The sequence below is a fragment of the Cherax quadricarinatus genome, chromosome 76 (assembly GCF_038502225.1).
Source record: "Cherax quadricarinatus isolate ZL_2023a chromosome 76, ASM3850222v1, whole genome shotgun sequence".
Taxonomy (NCBI): domain Eukaryota; kingdom Metazoa; phylum Arthropoda; class Malacostraca; order Decapoda; family Parastacidae; genus Cherax; species Cherax quadricarinatus.
The window spans coordinates 21348513-21366670 of NC_091367.1; the positions used below are offsets into that span (position 1 = coordinate 21348513).

Here is an 18158-nt window from a genome sequence, read left to right on the forward strand (position 1 = left end):
TATACCTTAATAAATCTAAAAGAAGAACTGTAACATTGTCATTCCTGTTCCATTAATAAAAAATATTTTCCTTTTTTTGTATAAACCACATAAACATGAACTATATGAAAAAATCATTATATATAAGACTGAAAGTCTTGTTATATGACTCCTTAGTTTAACAATATCATTGGCATTTTATATAGGTTACCATTAGAAGAATCATATACTAATATTTATTTACTGTATATGAATATGATTTTGAGGACACTGAAAATAATTATCCAAACACGTGTCAGTTTTTTAAAAAAATAGCTATGTATAATAATGGGTTGACAACGTCACATACCAGTAATTAACTGTCATAGATTAGAATAAAATTTGTTATCTTCCAGTTCAACCGAACCTAATGAAATTTCTGGTGGGCGCTCTCACAGGTCTAACATTAAGCACTGACTCGCTGGTTTCAGAGGAGGAGAAGGATTCTGGGTATACGATAGTTTCATCACGTTTACCAAATCTCAGAAAGTTGCGGTTGCGGCCGAAGCGCAAAAAGCCTCGGTTATACCCACGTTTGTTTACGTCCTTTGTATCCTCAGAAGAGAATTCGTTAATAATTTCATCTTCTGGACGGATATCTCTGGCCCAGGCGGAGGGGCTGTAATAAGGCAGTGATACATATACACCTGGAACAGCTCTCTTCCAGCGTTGAGAAGTTATCTTCCCTGATTCTGAGGAATCAATGTTGTGGGATATGTTTTGCTGCACTGGTGTGGTTGAGAGTTCAGAAGCTTCCAGGGACTTGGATTTCACATCGCAGCCATCGTGTGACAGGGAACTGCGCTGACAGTCGACGGAGCGGCCGAACCTCAGGAAATTGCGTGACGGATCACGACCGAAACGTAGGAAGTTGCGACTTCGCTTCTCAAAAAAGTCAGTGAGTTCCTCGTTGCCATTAGTGCCGTAGTCGCCATACTTGCTGCGCCCGAATCTGATAAAATGAAAAATATTATTTTAATTGCGTGTTACATATATATATATATATATATATATATATATATATATATATATAGAAGTGGATAAAAAGGCTTCAAGGAAAAATATTTGGATTTCTTCCTGAAGCCGTTTGAATATTCCACTTCCCCTACCACCCCATATTTTTATATTTTTTTTTTTACTAATAGGAATATTTTATTACATAATATGGTACAGAAGATCCAAGAGATACACTATTGATATAAAGGTGGCACATACGGTACATGTTGTTACGTGTGTATCACCGATTATAAGGCGAAAATCTCATCCAGCTCCTCAGAGCTGGGGCGTGTGCCCAAAATACAGCAGGCATTACCCCTTTGAACAGCCGCACTGAGCCGCTGGAACAGAAAACTAGCTGCCCTGGGATCCCTAGTTACCCTGATGAGTCTTTTTCCCAGCTCCTTAAGGAATTTAGATGCACTCTTTCCCCATGAGCCAAGGGTCTCTGAGCCTATGGGAACAAACATATAATGATGGGCAAGTTCTCCATATTTTCTAGACTTTTGGGACTCCCTGAAGCTGGCAGCTGCCCCTCCTTCCTCCCTGGTGTATTGGAGATAGGTATCAGCCAAGGTAGATGCACATGTATAGTCCCACACCACCTGCTTCCCATCTGTCCAGGCTTGAAGGGTGATACCATCTGGACGCTTCTGGCTGCCATCAGATCTGCATAGTTGGGGTGGCTCCCTTACTGCTGGGCATCCAGCTGTTGTGAGGCTCCTCTTGATAATGTTATTAACCTCCTCATGTCTTGCAATCTTTCCCTCGGATTTACGGCACACAAGACCATGGTACCCGAATCGGTCTGCTGCTTCACTGCCACAAATACACCTGTGTTCGGCGAGAATAGGGGCGGCAAGTCGAAGAGCAACACCAATGCGGATGGTCTGTGGGTCGAGACGTGTGCCAAGGCTGGAGTTGGGAACAGCCAACAGAAAGTCCCCAGCATGAGGGGCTCTCACTGCCAGGAGGCGGGCTCTATCCTTCCCTGACACACTCTGAAGCATTATTGAGGCAATATTTTCCACTATTGGACCATCCCAGTGCGATTGTTTGTAGTTGTTGGGGGGAGCAGGTCTGGCTCCAGAGCCCGTTAGATTATCCCAGATCATTGCTCCGTCAATGAATTTTTGGTCCTGGACTCCTATCTTGTCCCTAAGATGTTCAGGGAGAATCGCTGCTACAAGCTCTCTGGATGCAATACACGAGGACAGAATATATATATATATTATATATATATATATATATATATATATATATATATATATATATATATATATATATATATATATATATATATATAAAATTTATATATTTATATATATATATATATATAAATTATATATATATATATATATATATATATATATATATATATATATATATATATATATATATATAAATTATATATATATATATATATATATAAATTATATATTATATACAAACGTTGTCTCTACGTCAACAGCAGGACTCGAACCTGCAAACTCTGTCTCAGTCCACAGTACTTTTCCACGGAGCCAGACCCCAGATAAGTATGAGCACCTAGCCATAGCTAGACGATGTTAACCCATACCCCAGGGCACCATACCCCGGGGCACCATACCCCAGGGCACCATACCCCGGGGCACCATACCCCAGGGCACCAGGGTTGTTTTCAAAGTTATTTCATTAAATCCTGCCACATGCAGTGCACAAAGAAAGAGATTTGAAATGCTTAACAATTCGCAAACAGGCGAAATTATTTACATCGTCTCTACGCAATATTACCAACCTCCCTGCCAGATGAAGTAAAATTTCCCAACATTCGCCCACTACCCATATACAAATCATCTGAAGCTACTGCTGATGGCCAGGGTTCAGGACAACAAAGGAAGATCCAGTAACCAACCCAGGACTCAGAGCAATGCAGGTGAGGGGGAATATTGCCACAGGTAAAGTGTCTCCTATTCCTCGCCAGAAGGTAGCATCCGTCACCTCTCACTACCCGCACATCACTCCTCTAAAATCAACAAACATGGCCGCTGTGGAAAATACTGTATATATTTTCCGGAAATACAGTATTTATACGTAAATAGATGGCCATACTCTATTTAATATGTCATAGAAAACGGAAAGCCTGCGTCTGCGCAGAGGAGTCTAGCAATCTTGGTTTTGAATTGGATACAACGTTAATATAATGGGAAGAATTTTTTGTGCTCTAGAGGTTAAAATTGGGCTGACACCTCTCAAATAGGAGGCGAAATTGTTGGACATGCATTCCTGCATAACTTGAGATATCAGACGACTGGACAAGACAGCTCCAGGAACCTCAGATAAGCTCTCTAGATTTGTGTATAATTTTGGCCAGTGTTTTCATAAATTTAGTTAGTGAGGTTTTTGTGAGTATGATACAACTTAATATCCACTCAAATTGGTGAGTGATATTAAGATATATTTTCCTTCTGTTATGTAACCATTTATTATTTTTAATATACAGTCCACAAATTTATATATTTACCAGCATTCCTGGTGATGTATATTTCATTTAATTAAGAGGTCCAGAGCAACTTGTGGATATGACAGTGGTAGGTATCGAAGGCGGACATTTTTTGCGACCTAGGTGTCCCAAATTCCTACTTGTCTAACTGATAAATAATAATTATCTGTTCATTTACTGTTATGCACTTACGATACATTCAGCTAAATGCAATTTTCCACAGCCACCATTCCGAACAACGAAGGCAACTCTTTCCATGAATTTGTTAATATGAAGATAAACGACCCAGAGGTAGCCAAAATCATCCGGATACAAGGTGGAAAAAACTTATATTATCTCCTGGAAAATGCAAAAGCTAAATACCTCCAGTGCTCACTGCCTAGACAAGATCACTAACCTGGAACAAAACACTCTGAGACTCAGGACACCATTTCCCTCCTCAGAGAACTGGTGACCTAACCTAACACTAACATCAAAGAAAATAAATCACGAGTGAACTTGCAACTTGCTGATGTCATTAATAACTATCAAGATCATACTAGCAGCAGCTCTTCGTTGCTGTTGTAATTAACAGCCAACACCTCCCAGCATCCATAACCCAAGACACATGTATGCAGACAAACTTTCAACTGATCAAACACCTTAGTCAACATATCTAGTGATGAGAGTGTAAACCGATTGGTAAACAACCTGGGAAACTGTGCTGTTAAAATTCCGCTCTAGCTGAAAAAGATATGACCTGTTACAATCATCTATAACTACGAAAAACAGTGTGTATATCAATGAGCACTTTACCAAAGTGAGACAAATTCTTCTCTATAGACTAAGAAAACTGAGCCACAATAAAAATAATCCACCAGTGCTTTGCGAGGGATGGAAAATCACAGAAAAGAATTCTCAGGAAAGAGGCACTTCATAAACTATGAAGAATTAAGTAATGGTGTCCTTTCTGAATCAGAAAAGATGCAGTTTATACCCACTTATATCCACGAACAGTGTTATCAAACCTAGATTTGTAATTTCATTATGTTATATGGTATTTCAAAATCCATATAGTCTCTAAAATTCTAATATTTCTTATTGGTCTTTTGTGTCAGCTGTTATCTAAATATTTCAGACCCGGTGGCCTGGTAGTTAGAGCTCCCACTTCACACTCGGAGGACCCGGGTTCGATTCCCGGCGGGTGGAAACATTTCGACACGTTTCCTTACACCTGTTGTCCTGTTCACCTAGCAGCAAAAAGGTGCCTGGGTGTTAGTCGACTGGTGTGGGTCGCATCCTGGGGGACAAGATTAAGGACCACAATGGAAATAAGTTAGTCCTCGGTGACGCACTGACTTTCTTGGGTTATCCTGGGTGGCTAACCCACCGGGTTAAAAATCCGAACGAAATCTTATCTTTTCTTACCTCAGTTTTTATTGCTTATTAGTCACTAGAAGTTCACTATTTTGTTTACCTAAGAAAGGTAAACATTTATTTTTATTTTATTTTTATTATCACACTGGCCGATTCCCACCAAGGCAGGGTGGCCCGAAAAAGAAAAACTTTCACCATCATTCACTCCATCACTGTCTTGCCAGAAGGGTGCTTTACACTACAGTTTTTAAACTGCAACATTAACACCCCTCCTTCAGAGTGCAGGCACTGTACTTCCCATCTCCAGGACTCAAGTCCGGCCTGCCGGTTTCCCTGAACCCCTTCATATATGTTACTTTGCTCACACTCCAACAGCACGTCATGTATTAAAAACCATTTGTCTCCATTCACTCCTATCAAACACGCTCACGCATGCCTGCTGGAAGTCCAAGCCCCTCGCACACAAAACCTCCTTTACCCCCTCCCTCCAACCTATCCTAGGCCGACCCCTACCCCGCCTTCCTTCCACTACAGACTGATACACTCTTGAAGTTATTCTGTTTCGCTCCATTCTCTCCACATGTCCGAACCACCTCAACAACCCCTCCTCAGCCCTCTGGACAACAGTTTTGGTAATCCCGCACCTCCTCCTAACTTCCAAACTACGAATTCTCTGCATTATATTCACACCACACATTGCCCTCAGACATGACATCTCCACTGCCTCCAGCCTTCTCCTCGCTGCAACATTCATCACCCATGCTTCACACCCATATAAGAGCGTTGGTAAAACTATACTCTCATACATTCCCCTCTTTGCCTCCAAGGACAAAGTTCTTTGTCTCCACAGACTCCTAAGTGCACCACTCACTCTTTTTCCCTCATCAATTCTATGATTCACCTCATCTTTCATAGACCCATCCGCTGACACGTCCACTCCCAAATATCTGAATACATTCACCTCCTCCATACTCTCTCCCTCCAATCTGATATTCAATCTTTCATCACCTAATCTTTTTGTTATCCTCATAACCTTACTCTTTCCTGTATTCACCTTTAATTTTTTTCTTTTGCACACCCTACCAAATTCATCCACCAATCTCTGCAACTTCTCTTCAGAATCTCCCAAGAGCACAGTGTCATCAGCAAAGAGCAGCTGTGACAACTCCCACTTTGTGTGTGATTCTTTATCTTTTAACTCCACGCCTCTTGTCAAGACCCTCGCATTTACTTCTCTTACAACCCCATCTATAAATATATTAAACAACCACGGTGACATCACACATCCTTGTCTAAGGCCTACTTTTACTGGGAAATAATTTCCCTCTTTCCTACATACTCTAACTTGAGCCTCACTATCCTCGTAAAAACTCTTCACTGCTTTCAGTAACCTACCTCCTACACCATACACTTGCAACATCTGCCACATTGCCCCCCTATCCACCCTGTCATACGCCTTTTCCAAATCCATAAATGCCACAAAGACCTCTTTAGCCTTATCTAAATACTGTTCACTTATATGTTTCACTGTAAACACCTAGTCCACACACCCCCTACCTTTCCTAAAGCCTCCTTGTTCATCTGCTATCCTATTCTCCGTCTTACTCTTAATTCTTTCAATAATAATTCTACCATACACTTTACCAAGTATACTCAGCAGACTTATCCCCCTATAATTTTTGCATTCTCTTTTATCCCCTTTGCCTTTATACAAAGGAACTATGCATGCTCTCTGCCAATCCCTAGGTACCTTACCCTCTTCCATATATTTATTAAATAACTGCACCAACCACTCCAAAACTATATCCCCACCTGCTTTTAACATTTCTATCTTTATCCCATCAATCCCGGCTGCCTTACCCCCTTTCATTTTACCTACTGCCTCACGAACTTCCCCCACACTCACAACTGGCTCTTCCTCACTCCTACAAGATGTTATTCCTCCTTGTCCTATACACGCAATCACAGCTTCCCTATCTTCATCAACATTTAACAATTCCTCAAAATATTCCCTCCATCTTCCCAATACCTCTAACTCTCCATTTAATAACTCTCCTCTCCTATTTTTAACTGAAAAATCCATTTGTTCTCTAGGCTTTCTTAACTTGTTAATCTCACTCCAAAACTTTTTCTTATTTTCAACAAAATTTGTTGATAACATCTCACCCACTCTCTCATTTGCTCTCTTTTTACATTGCTTCACCACTCTCTTAGCCTCTCTCTTTTTCTCCATATACTCTTCCCTCCTTGCATCACTTCTACTTTGTAAAAACTTCTCATATGCTAACTTTTTCTCCCTTACTACTCTCTTTACATCATCATTCCACCAATCGCTCCTCTTCCCTCCCGCACCCACTTTCCTGTAACCACAAACTTCTGCTGAACACTCTAACACTACATTTTTAAACCTTCCCCATACCTCTTCGACCCCATTGCCTATGCTCTCATTAGCCCATCTATCCTCCAATAGCTGTTTATATCTTACCCTAACTGCCTCCTCTTTTAGTTTATAAACCTTCACCTCTCTCTTCCCTGATGCTTCTATTCTCCTTGTATCCCATCTACCTTTTACTCTCAGTGTAGCTACAACTAGAAAGTGATCTGATATATCTGTGGCCCCTCTATAAACATGTACATCCCGAAGTCTACTCAACAGTCTTTTATCTACCAATACATAATCCAACAAACTACTATCATTTCGCCCTACATCATACCTTGTATACTTATTTATCCTCTTTTTCTTAAAATATGTATTACCTATAACTAAACCCCTTTCTATACAAAGTTCAATCAAAGGGCTCCCATTATCATTTACACCTGGCACCCCAAACTTACCTACCACACCCTCTCTAAAAGTTTCTCCCACTTTAGCATTCAGGTCCCCTACCACAATTACTCTCTCACTTGGTTCAAAGGCTCCTATACATTCACTTAACATCTCCCAAAATCTCTCTCTCTCTCCTCTGCATTCCTCTCTTCTCCAGGTGCATACACGCTTATTATGACCCACTTCTCGCATCCAACCTTTACTTTAATCCACATAATTCTTGAATTTACACATTCATATTCTCTTTTCTCCTTCCATAACTGATCATTTAACATTACTGCTACCCCTTCCTTTGCTCTAACTCTCTCAGATACTCCAGATTTAATCCCATTTATTTCCCCCCACTGAAACTCTCCTACCCCCTTCAGCTTTGTTTCGCTTAGGGCCAGGACATCCAACTTCTTTTCATTCATAACATCAGCAATCATCTGTTTCTTGTCATCCGCACTACATCCACGCACATTTAAGCATCCCAGTTTTATAAAGTTTTTCTTCTTCTCTTTTTTAGTAAGTGTCTACAGGAGAAGGGGTTACTAGCCCATTGCTCCCGGCATTTTAGTCGCCTCATACGACACGCATGGCTTACGGAGGAAAGATTCTTTTCCACTTCCTCATGGACAATAGAAGAAATACAGAAGAACAAGAGCTATTTAGAAAAAGGAGAAAAACCTAGATGTATGTATATATATATGCATGTGTGTGTCTGTCAAGTGTGACCAAAGTGTAAGTAGGAGTAGCAAGATATCCCTGTTATCTAGCGTGTTTATGAGACAGAAAAAGAAACCAGCAATCCTACCATCATGCAAAACAGTTACAGGTTTTTGTTTCACAGTCATCTGGCAGGACGGTAGTACTTCCCTGGGTGGTTGCTGTCTACCAACCTACAAATTTACATCCAGTAAGCTTCTACAATTTTAAATTGTTTAGTAAAGAACCATACGCATTATATTTTTACCGTATTTCTTTAAATATTTACTGCAAATCATTTTATCTTATATTAGGGTACTTTAAGTTAAATTTTCTCTTTAGTATAGAACTGTACACATTTTTTACTGTCTAGTTTGAGCGGTAACAAGTCTAAATCAGGTACTAAACTGGTATAAAATCTAGTCTTAATAGTGTATTATACTTAATTAGTATTACAGCTTAATATATTTACTACTGCACACTTGAGCACTATTCATTGATTAAAACTTTTTCAATCATTCTTTTATCAGAAAATATTACTATTTCCACTTATAATCCATTTATAGATTATTATAATTTAACATTATTTACTAGTTAATTGTCTATAATCGCGCCTTGCCAATGTTAACTTAAATACTGAATGCTGACATCGACCCAAAATAATGGAAATCCCAACCAACATTTAACACAAGCCACTTTAGTCGTCAGTAATGCCACGAATATATTTTTTACACAAGTAACCCAGGTAAACTACAGTATACAGAAGAGAGGAGTTTACGACGACGTTTTGGTCCGACTTGGGCCATTTACAACGTCACACTGCGAGTTATTCGTATATTGTTCCAGTCACGGTATTGTTTTTTTTCTATAACGATTTTTAAGTGAAGCATTAGAACTGTGATGACCTCCTGCACTCCTAGATTCCTTAATTACAATCTTCTCCCTTTTTATTTTTACTGAAACCTGGCTTAAGGGGCTTTTTGCAAGCACATCTAAATATCATTCACCCTTACACATTGTATCATACTGATATAAAGAATCTTTAATCTATATGGAAACTAGGGAATATAAAAAGTGTAATGAAAGTTGTGGTACCAGAACTGAGTTTATATAAGAGATGTAAGGAACCTAATCTAACATCATTAAAGAGAGAAATGCTAGATGAGTTTAGATGATAATATTCAAAAGATCGCCAGGAATAAACAGTAAGGACATGTGATGAGAGGGAATCGGATGACACTGATGACATCTTAAAATTCGAATAAACTAAATGAATGTTACATAGAAATTCAGCGGGTGCGAGGTAGCAAATGCGTGAAACTAATTACTATGTAAATGTGGTATAGACAAACAATGCATGGAGTGGCTATGTTAAGCCCTGCAGAGGCACCCATCAATAATCACACATCTCTACATCCTCTGAACTCTTCTTCAACTTATCCTGTTCATTTCCTTTCCAATACATTGATCTATTTTCTCTTACCCCTCTCCATGTTCTTTCAAAGAATATTTGGATGTATTCCTTTTTTTTTATTGCCGTCCCCCCCCCCCATGCCGTCTTCCTTACGATTTATTTGTCCGTTAATTCCATATATTATTTTAACTAGACTAACAGTGAAAGCATATTTAATTAATCATTGGCTCACCTTAAGAAGTTTCTGTTAGGGAAATCTCCCTTCCAATACTGATGACCCACTTTGTAAAAGTCATCAACACTGCTCATCAATGGCTGGTTTTCATCGTTGCTGGAGATGTCTGGTGCTGCATCAACGGTCAGAGCGTAGGAACACCAAGGGAAGGTTTCTAGATGTATCCTGGCTGCTAGCAGCAAGATGCACAACCTGGCAGGGTGAGACAGGCATTATTCAGGTGTTCTCGATAACCATTTTACTGAGAATACATAAAACTATTTAAACACTCGAATACACACAAACGCACATATTCAGACCAGGCCAAACACTGTCAGCACTCAACAACCAGCACTTCCAGAGTACATCTCATATTATTGAATACATAAACCCAGGGTAAGTTATAGTGAGCGACTGTCAATGAATATATAGAAGAATAGACCTTGGATTCGAACCTTGTTCATTACAGGTTCCTGGTCGAGCAATATAACCATCCAGCCACAACGGTTTTAATATAACGATTCGATCAGTGGCTTGCAGAGGGAAGGGGGGAGAAGGGCGATGCCCCCGGGCATCCAAATTGGGGGGCATACAATTAGAGAGAGAAATAAGATAGTGATTTGGGGCATGCAATCAAGGAGTCTTTGGGGCATGCAATCAAAGAGTTGGCCCTGGGCATCACGAGACCTCTGACGCCACTGGATTTTATAATGAAAATTTGTGTAACCTGGCTGTATCAGCCACCACCAACACTTATTTCACTGAACACTTATTTTGGTACCTCTTAATGAAAAAAAAATCATAGTTAACATCTATGAGAGAATATTCTCCAGCGCAAAAGATCAAATTCTGACCAATTGTGCTACTTAGGTAGGTCTCACTCAGAAGTTTCAGGCATTTAAAAGTTTCAGACAAATAATGTTTACGTTTGTTCTTGAGTCAAGAAGCTGTAACAAATATTCTTTCCTCATACACTTGTACCTTAATGTGGAGAAAGACGCAAGGAATGTCGCCTTAAAACTACTGCAAGAAGTACAACTTTTTGGGAGATTGCTCTATTGCATTTATCCAAATTCTAAATCATTATTATTATTATTATTATTATTATTATTATTATTATTATTATTATTGTTATTATTATTATTATTATTATATTAAATTATTTTATAATTATTTTTAATACCAGTTTTATTATAATTTTTACCATTATGATCATCAATCATAATTAAGATCATCATCAATGAATTAGAACACACAGGGACAAAGGCAATCAAAGTTCTAGGTAGATCTTGTTCCCGAGATCATTAGACTTTTTCCGTAATCCAGTGATCACCTTTAATGAGTTATTTTCTCACAGTAATTAATCGAAGATAAGTGTAAAGTGTTATAGAATTAAGATTGAGCGATGGACGGTCACAAGACACAAGAGAAGTTTGTATACAGTATGACAGCATTCTTCAGCATCGCTCAAGTAGACGCACTGTAGCTGACCAATCAAGACATTCTTTTTCCTTTAAGTTGGAAAAGCCTTCACTGTGACAGGCTATTGAAAGAGAGAGCCGATATTTAGACATTATGATGTAGGAAGCTTAGAATTACATGACCAATTAAGCTTGTTCATTGATTTGCATCACATCAACTGACGAGCATAGCAGATGATTATTTAATGATCTGCTATGTTTACAGTGAAGAACTTCCAAAGCATAGTAATTACATGTGAACAACACTACTGTCTTGTTGATGCACTTGACCTAACGGAAAATTAAAAAAATGGTTCAATATGCTTCCTCTTCCTCTATAGTAATTTGGGTCATACGATTGCGTAATGTAGTGGAAAATGTGGTAAAACATTTGTAAACCGCAATAGAAAAAATCAGTTTTATATAATCTTACGAAAATGCTGTTACATAAACGGGATTCGGTAGTGAATCAAGTCTGTATTGTTGGAAGTAGATTCCCATCTTCTGGAACTAGACTAAGACTGAATTGCTAGAAGAAGACTTTCTTGAGAAAGGCGAGAAACAGAACATCTGGTAAAGGGCTATTTACTTTTGTGAACGAGATGAAACTGTCAAACAGCGCATGAATGGGAGGAATGGAAATTTAATAATGCTTTGTGAAGGAAGTCTGAGAACTGCTGACACATGAATCAATCATGAAAGATCATGAGCCAATGGAACAATGAGCTTAACTGCAACAAGAAAGATGTTTATTGCTGGATCGACAATCCGGAACTATTCTAATAAGACTAAAAATGAAGTAATGAAAATATGAACTAAAATCATACCTAGAAATGTCGAGACGAGTTTTTGATCTGTCTAGAAAGGAGTCAGTATTAGCACGTTGCCACCGGTGGACGATCCTTATTTTCTAGAAGCTCCTTGAACACAAGTACTAACCAGCACAAGGTAGGAACCTAGTGTCAGTGACTTACCTTATCATAGTGGTTGAGTGTGTTTAGGAGACCAGAAAGGAGCAGGATTGCCTTCGTGGAAAGAAGGAAGCTGAGTGAATGATCCCTGACTTTGTGGTTGGGTTATATCAACCTGTTACTGTCCCCCCCTCCCCCCACCTCCTACAGTGTTTCTGTCACAGGGGAGGCTTATATATCTCACTTCATTTTTCAAATATGAAATACTTGTGGTAGCACAAGGGCACGAGGGATATTGTTTACATCAGAGTTTGAGTAATGATAAAAACTCTTCTAAATATGTAAACGTTATTCTCTTATTCATTTTTATTCTCTCTCTCTCTCCCTCTCTCCCTCCCTCTCTCTCCCTCTCTCTCTCCCTCTCTCTCTCTCTCCCTCTCTCTCCCTCTCTCTCTCTCTCCCTCTCTCTCTCTCCCTCTCTCTCTCTCCCTCTCTCTCTCTCTCCCTCTCTCCCCCTCTCTCTCTCCCTCTCTCTCCCTCTCCCTCTCTCTCCCTCTCTCTCCCTCTCTCTCCCTCTCTCTCTCCCTCTCTCTCCCTCTCTCTCACTCAAAATATCCTGAGGAGCACATCAACCAAATAAAGCATATGAGCGCTTGTCAATCCTAAGAATAGGATTCTGAAACCTTAGTAAGGAGTCGTTCAAGACTGTACATCGTGTACGTCAGGAACATATTGGAGTATGAAGCACCAGTTTGGAACCCACACGTGCTCAAGCACGTCAAGAAATTAGAGAATGTGCAAGGGTTTGAAACAAGATTAGTCCCAGAGCTAAGGAGGTTAAGGGAAATCAACCTGATAACATTGGAGGACAGGAGGGATTGGGGGGGGGGCTACAAGAAAACGACATATAAAATACTGCGAGGAATTGACAAGGATAAGGACAGGATGTCCTCGAGATTGGACACAGCAACAAGTTGAAGATCCAGATGAGTCAGAGGAAGGCTTGGAAGCATTTCTTCAATCAGAGTTATCAGGAGGTGAAATAGGCTGAAAAGTGAAGTAGTGGATACAGGATCCATACATAGTTTTAAGATGAGGTACGATGAAGTTCATGGAGCAGGGAAAGAGAACCTAGTAGCGACCAGTGAAAGGGTGGGGCCAGGAGCTATGACTCGACTTCTGCAACCAAAATTAGGTGAGTAAACAAACACAAACTAAACTATAGACCAGTGTCACTGACGTGTAAAGTATGCAAAGTCAGGGAGAATATTATCAGGAGAGTGGTGGAGCACCTGGAATGGAACAAGGTTACAAACTACAGCCAGCATGGATTCATGGAGGGCAAATCCTGTGTCACAAACCTACTTGAGTTTTATTACAAGATAACTGAAGTAAGACATGAGAGGGAGGGGTGGGTCGATTGCATTTTCTTGGACTGCCAGAAGGCCTTCGACACAGTTCCTCACAAGAGATTAGTGCAGAAGCTAGAGGATCAGGCACGTATAACAGGAAGGGCACTGCAATGGATCAGAGAATACCTGACAGGGAGGCAACAACGAGTCATGGTACATGATGAGGTACCACAGTGAGTGCCTGTGATGAGCGGGGTCCCACAGGGGTCAGTCCTAGGACCAGTGCCATTCTTGACGAAAGGGATTGATTCATAAGTGTCCATATTTGCCGTTGTGAAGTTAATGAGAATTGAATCAGATGCGGACTAGACAGGTCTACAAAGAGACCTTGACAGGCCGGACGCGTGGTTCAGTAACTGGCTCCAAGAATTTAACCCCGCCAAATGCAAAGTCATGAAGATCGGGGAAGGGCAAAGAAGACCGCCGACAGATTGTAGCCTAGGCGGCCGAGGACTGCAAACCTCACTCGAGGAGAAAGTTCAAGGGGTGAGTATAACACCGAGCCCACATTAACCAAATAACTGTTTCGGCATTTGGGCGCCTGGCAAACCTGAGAATAGCGTTCCAATACCTCAGTAAGGAATCGTTCAAGACTCTATACACTGTGTACGTCAGGCACATACAGGGATACGCAGGTTTGCAAAAAGGCTGGTTCCAGAGCTAAGAGGAATGCCCTACGAAGAATGGTTAAGGGAAATTGGTCTGACGACACTGGAGGACGGGGATCAGGGGTGACAGGATGACGACATGCAAAATACTGCGAGGAATAGATAAGGTGGACAGAGGATGTTCTAGAGAGGGGACACAGAAACAAGGAGTCACAATTGGTAGTTGAAGACTCAGATGAACCAAAGGGATGTCAGGAAGTATTTATTCAGCCACAGAGTTGCTAGGTGGTGGAATAGTCTGGCAAGTGGAGGCAGGAACCATACATAGTTTTAAGGCGAGGTATGAAAAACCTCATTGAGCAGGGAGAGGGAGGACCCAGTAGTGGTCATTGAAGAGGCGGGGCCAGGAGCCGAGTCTCGACACCTGCAACCACAATTAGGCGAGTACAATTAGGTGAGTACACACACACACACACACACACACACACACACACACACACACACACACACACACACATACACACACACACACACACACACACACACAGCTCAACATAAGATTTAAGGAAGTATTTACAGTGGAGACAGAAAGAACTCTGGAAAGTCAAAACAGGGGGGGGGGGGGTTACACCAACAAGGGAAATACCGACAAGTGTTGAATGAAATACAACCGAGGAGGAGGTGAAGAAGCTGCTAAGTGATATTGATACCTCAAATGCGGCGGGACCGGACATCTCTCTCTGAGTCTTTAGAGAGGGAGCAGAGAGGCTGTGTGCCACCAACAAAAATTTTCAACACATTCATTGAAACTGGGCAACTAGCTGAGGTATGGAAGATGGCAAATGTTGTCCCTATTTTTAAGAAAGGAGACAGACACAAGACACTAAACTATAGACCAGTGTCACTGACGTGTATAGTACGTAAAGTCATGGAAAATGTTATCAGGAGGAGAGTGGTGGAGCACCTAGAATGGAACAAGTATATAAACGACAACCAACACGGATTCATGGAAGGCAAATCTAGTGTCACAAATCTACTGGAGTTTTCTGACAGGGTAACGGAAGTAGGGCACGAGAGTGAAGGGTCAGCCATAGGATCAGCGGTATTTTTGGTATATGTGAATGACATGACGGAAGGGATAGACTCAGAAGTGTCCTTGTTTGCAGATGATGTGAAGTTAATGAGGAGAATTAAATCGGATGAGGATCAGGCAGGACTACAAAGAGACCCGGGCAGGTTGTAAGCTAGGTCCAGCAAATGGCTCCTCGAATTTAACCCCGCTAAATGCAAATTCATGAAGATCGGAGAAGGGCAAAGAAGACCACAGAGTATACTTACCCCAAGATCCTCTTCCTTGAGTGAGGTTTGCCGTCTTTGGTTACCCAGCCTATAGTCTGCGGTCTTCTTTACCCTTCACCGATCTTCATGACTTTGAATCTGACAGGATTAAATTCAAGGAGCCAGTTGCTGGACCTGGTGTCCAACCTCTCCAGGTCTCTGTAGTCCTGCCTGATCCTCATCCGATTTAATTCTCCTCATTAACTTCACATCATCTGCAAACAAGGACACTTCTGAGTCTATCCCTTCCGTCATGTCATTCACATATACCAAAAATAGCACTGGTCCTAGGACTGACCCCTCTCTCTCGGGTCTTCCGTTATCTTGTCATAAAACTACAGTACATTAGTGACTCAGGATTTGTCTTCCATGAATCCAAGCTGGTTGTCGTTTATAAGCTTGTTCCGTTTGAGGTGTTCCACATCTCTCCTGATAAACTTCTCCATGATTTGTCATAATATACACTTCAGTGACATTGGTATATAGTTTACTGCCTTGTGCCTATCTCCTTTCTTAAGAATGGGAACTACATTTGCCGTCTTCGATACCTCAGATAGCTTCCCATTTTCAATGAATGTGTTGAAAATTGTTGTTAGTGGCACACACAGCATCTCTGCTCTCTCTCTAAGGGCCCACAAAGAGATGTCCGGTACCACTACCTTTGAGGTATCAAGAATCACTTAGCAGCTTCTTCACCTCATCCTCAGTTGTATTTCATCCAACACTTGTTGGTATATCCCTTTTAGGTGTACCTCCCTGTTCTGACTTCCAGTAGTCCTTTCTGTCTCATGTTGAAGTGTGTGTGTACTCACCTATTTGTGGTTGCAGGGGTCGAGTCATAGCTCCTGGCCCCGCCTCTTCACTAACTGCTACTGGGTCCTCTCTCTGCTCCCCGTGCTTTATCAAACTTTGTCTTAAATCTATGTATGGTTCCTGCCTCCACTACGTCACTTTCTAGGCTATTCCGCGGCCTGACAACTCTATGACCGAAGAAATACTTCGTAACATCCCTTTCACTCGCCTGAATCTTCAACTTCCAAATGTAACCCCTTGTTTCTGTGGCCCATCTCTTGAACAATCTGTCTTTATCCACCTTGTCTATTCCGCGTGGTATTTTATAAGTCGTTATCATGTCTCCACTGACCCTCCCGTCCTCCAGTGTTGTTAGGCCAATTTCCCTTAACCTTTCTTCGTAGGACAATCCCCTTAGCTTCGGGACTAGTCTTGTTGCAAACCTTTGCACTTTCTCTAATTTCTTGACGTGCTTGACCAGGTGTGGATTCCAAACTGGTGCTGCATACTCCAGTATGGGCCTGACGTAAATGGTGTACAGATTCTTGAACGATTCCTTACTGAGGTATCGGAACGCTATCCGTAGGCTTGCCAGACGCCCATATGCTGGAGCAGTTATCTGATTGATGTGCGCCTCACGAGATGTGCTCGGTATTATACTCACTCCAAGATCTTTTCATTGAGTGAGGTTTGCAGTCTTTGGCCACCTAGACTATACTGTGTCTGCGGTCTTCTTTGCCCTTCCTCGATCTTCATGACTTTGCATTTGGCAGGGTTAAATTGAAGGAGCCAGTTGCTGGACCAGGCTTGCAGCCTATCCAGGCCTCTTTGAAGTCCTACCTGATCCTCGACGGATTTAATTATCCTCATTAACTTCACATCATCTGCAAACAATGACACTTAAGAACATAAAAACATAAGAACGAAGGAACACTGCAGAAGGCCTACTGGCCCATGCGAGGCAGGTCCAAGTCTCCTACCGGCTTAAGCCAATGCACCCAACCTAGTCAAGTCAGGTCACATTGACTTAAGGGAGGAACACGGCAACCGACCTGGTAGCACAAGCTATCAGGTCCAACTCACACCCACCCTCATCCACTCATGTATTTATCCAACCTACTTTTAAAGCTACACAACGTTCTGGCCTCTATAACTGTACTTGGGAGTTTGTTCCACTCATCCAAAACTCTATTACCAAACCAGTACTTTCCTATATCCTTCCTGAATCTGAATTTTTCCAACTTAAAACCATTGCTGCGAGTCCTGTCTAGGCTAAATATTTTCAGCACACTAATTACATCCCCTTTATTTATTCCTGTCTTCCATTTATACACCTCAATCATATTCCCCCTAATTCGACGTCTTTCTAGAGAATGCAGATTCAGGGCCCTTAGTCTATCCTCATAGGGAAGGTTTCTGATACATGCGATCAACTTTGTCATCCTCCTTTGTTTATTTTCCAGAGCATTTATATCCATTCTGTAATACGGTGACCAAAACTGTGCAGCATAATCTAAATGAGGCCTAACCAAGGATGTATAGAGTTGAAGAACAACCTGAGGACTCCTATTATTTATGCTTCTTGATATGAAGCCAAGGATTCTATTAGCTTTATTGCGAACACTTGTGCACTGTTGTCTTGG

General features: G+C 41.1%; 1 protein-coding gene across 1 annotated transcript; it reads right to left on the bottom strand.

Annotated features, from left to right (window-relative positions):
* Positions 1-375: 375 nt before the first annotated feature.
* On the bottom strand, positions 376-12436 carry LOC138854980 (FMRFamide-related neuropeptides-like). The gene is made up of 3 exons (XM_070101399.1): positions 12429-12436; positions 10013-10207; positions 376-970 (listed from the first exon to the last, which is right to left on the bottom strand). The coding sequence occupies exons 1-3, from the start codon at positions 12434-12436 to the stop codon at positions 376-378; spliced, it is 798 nt and encodes a 265-aa protein (XP_069957500.1).
* Between the last annotated feature and the right edge of the window lie 5722 nt (positions 12437-18158).

Excerpts from the sequence above, each read along its gene's own strand:
- LOC138854980 (XM_070101399.1), bottom strand. Across the intron at positions 971-10,012 it reads CCTAACAGAAACTTCTTAAG|ATTCGGGCGCAGCAAGTATG; the intron begins GTGAGCCAATGA and ends TCATTTTATCAG.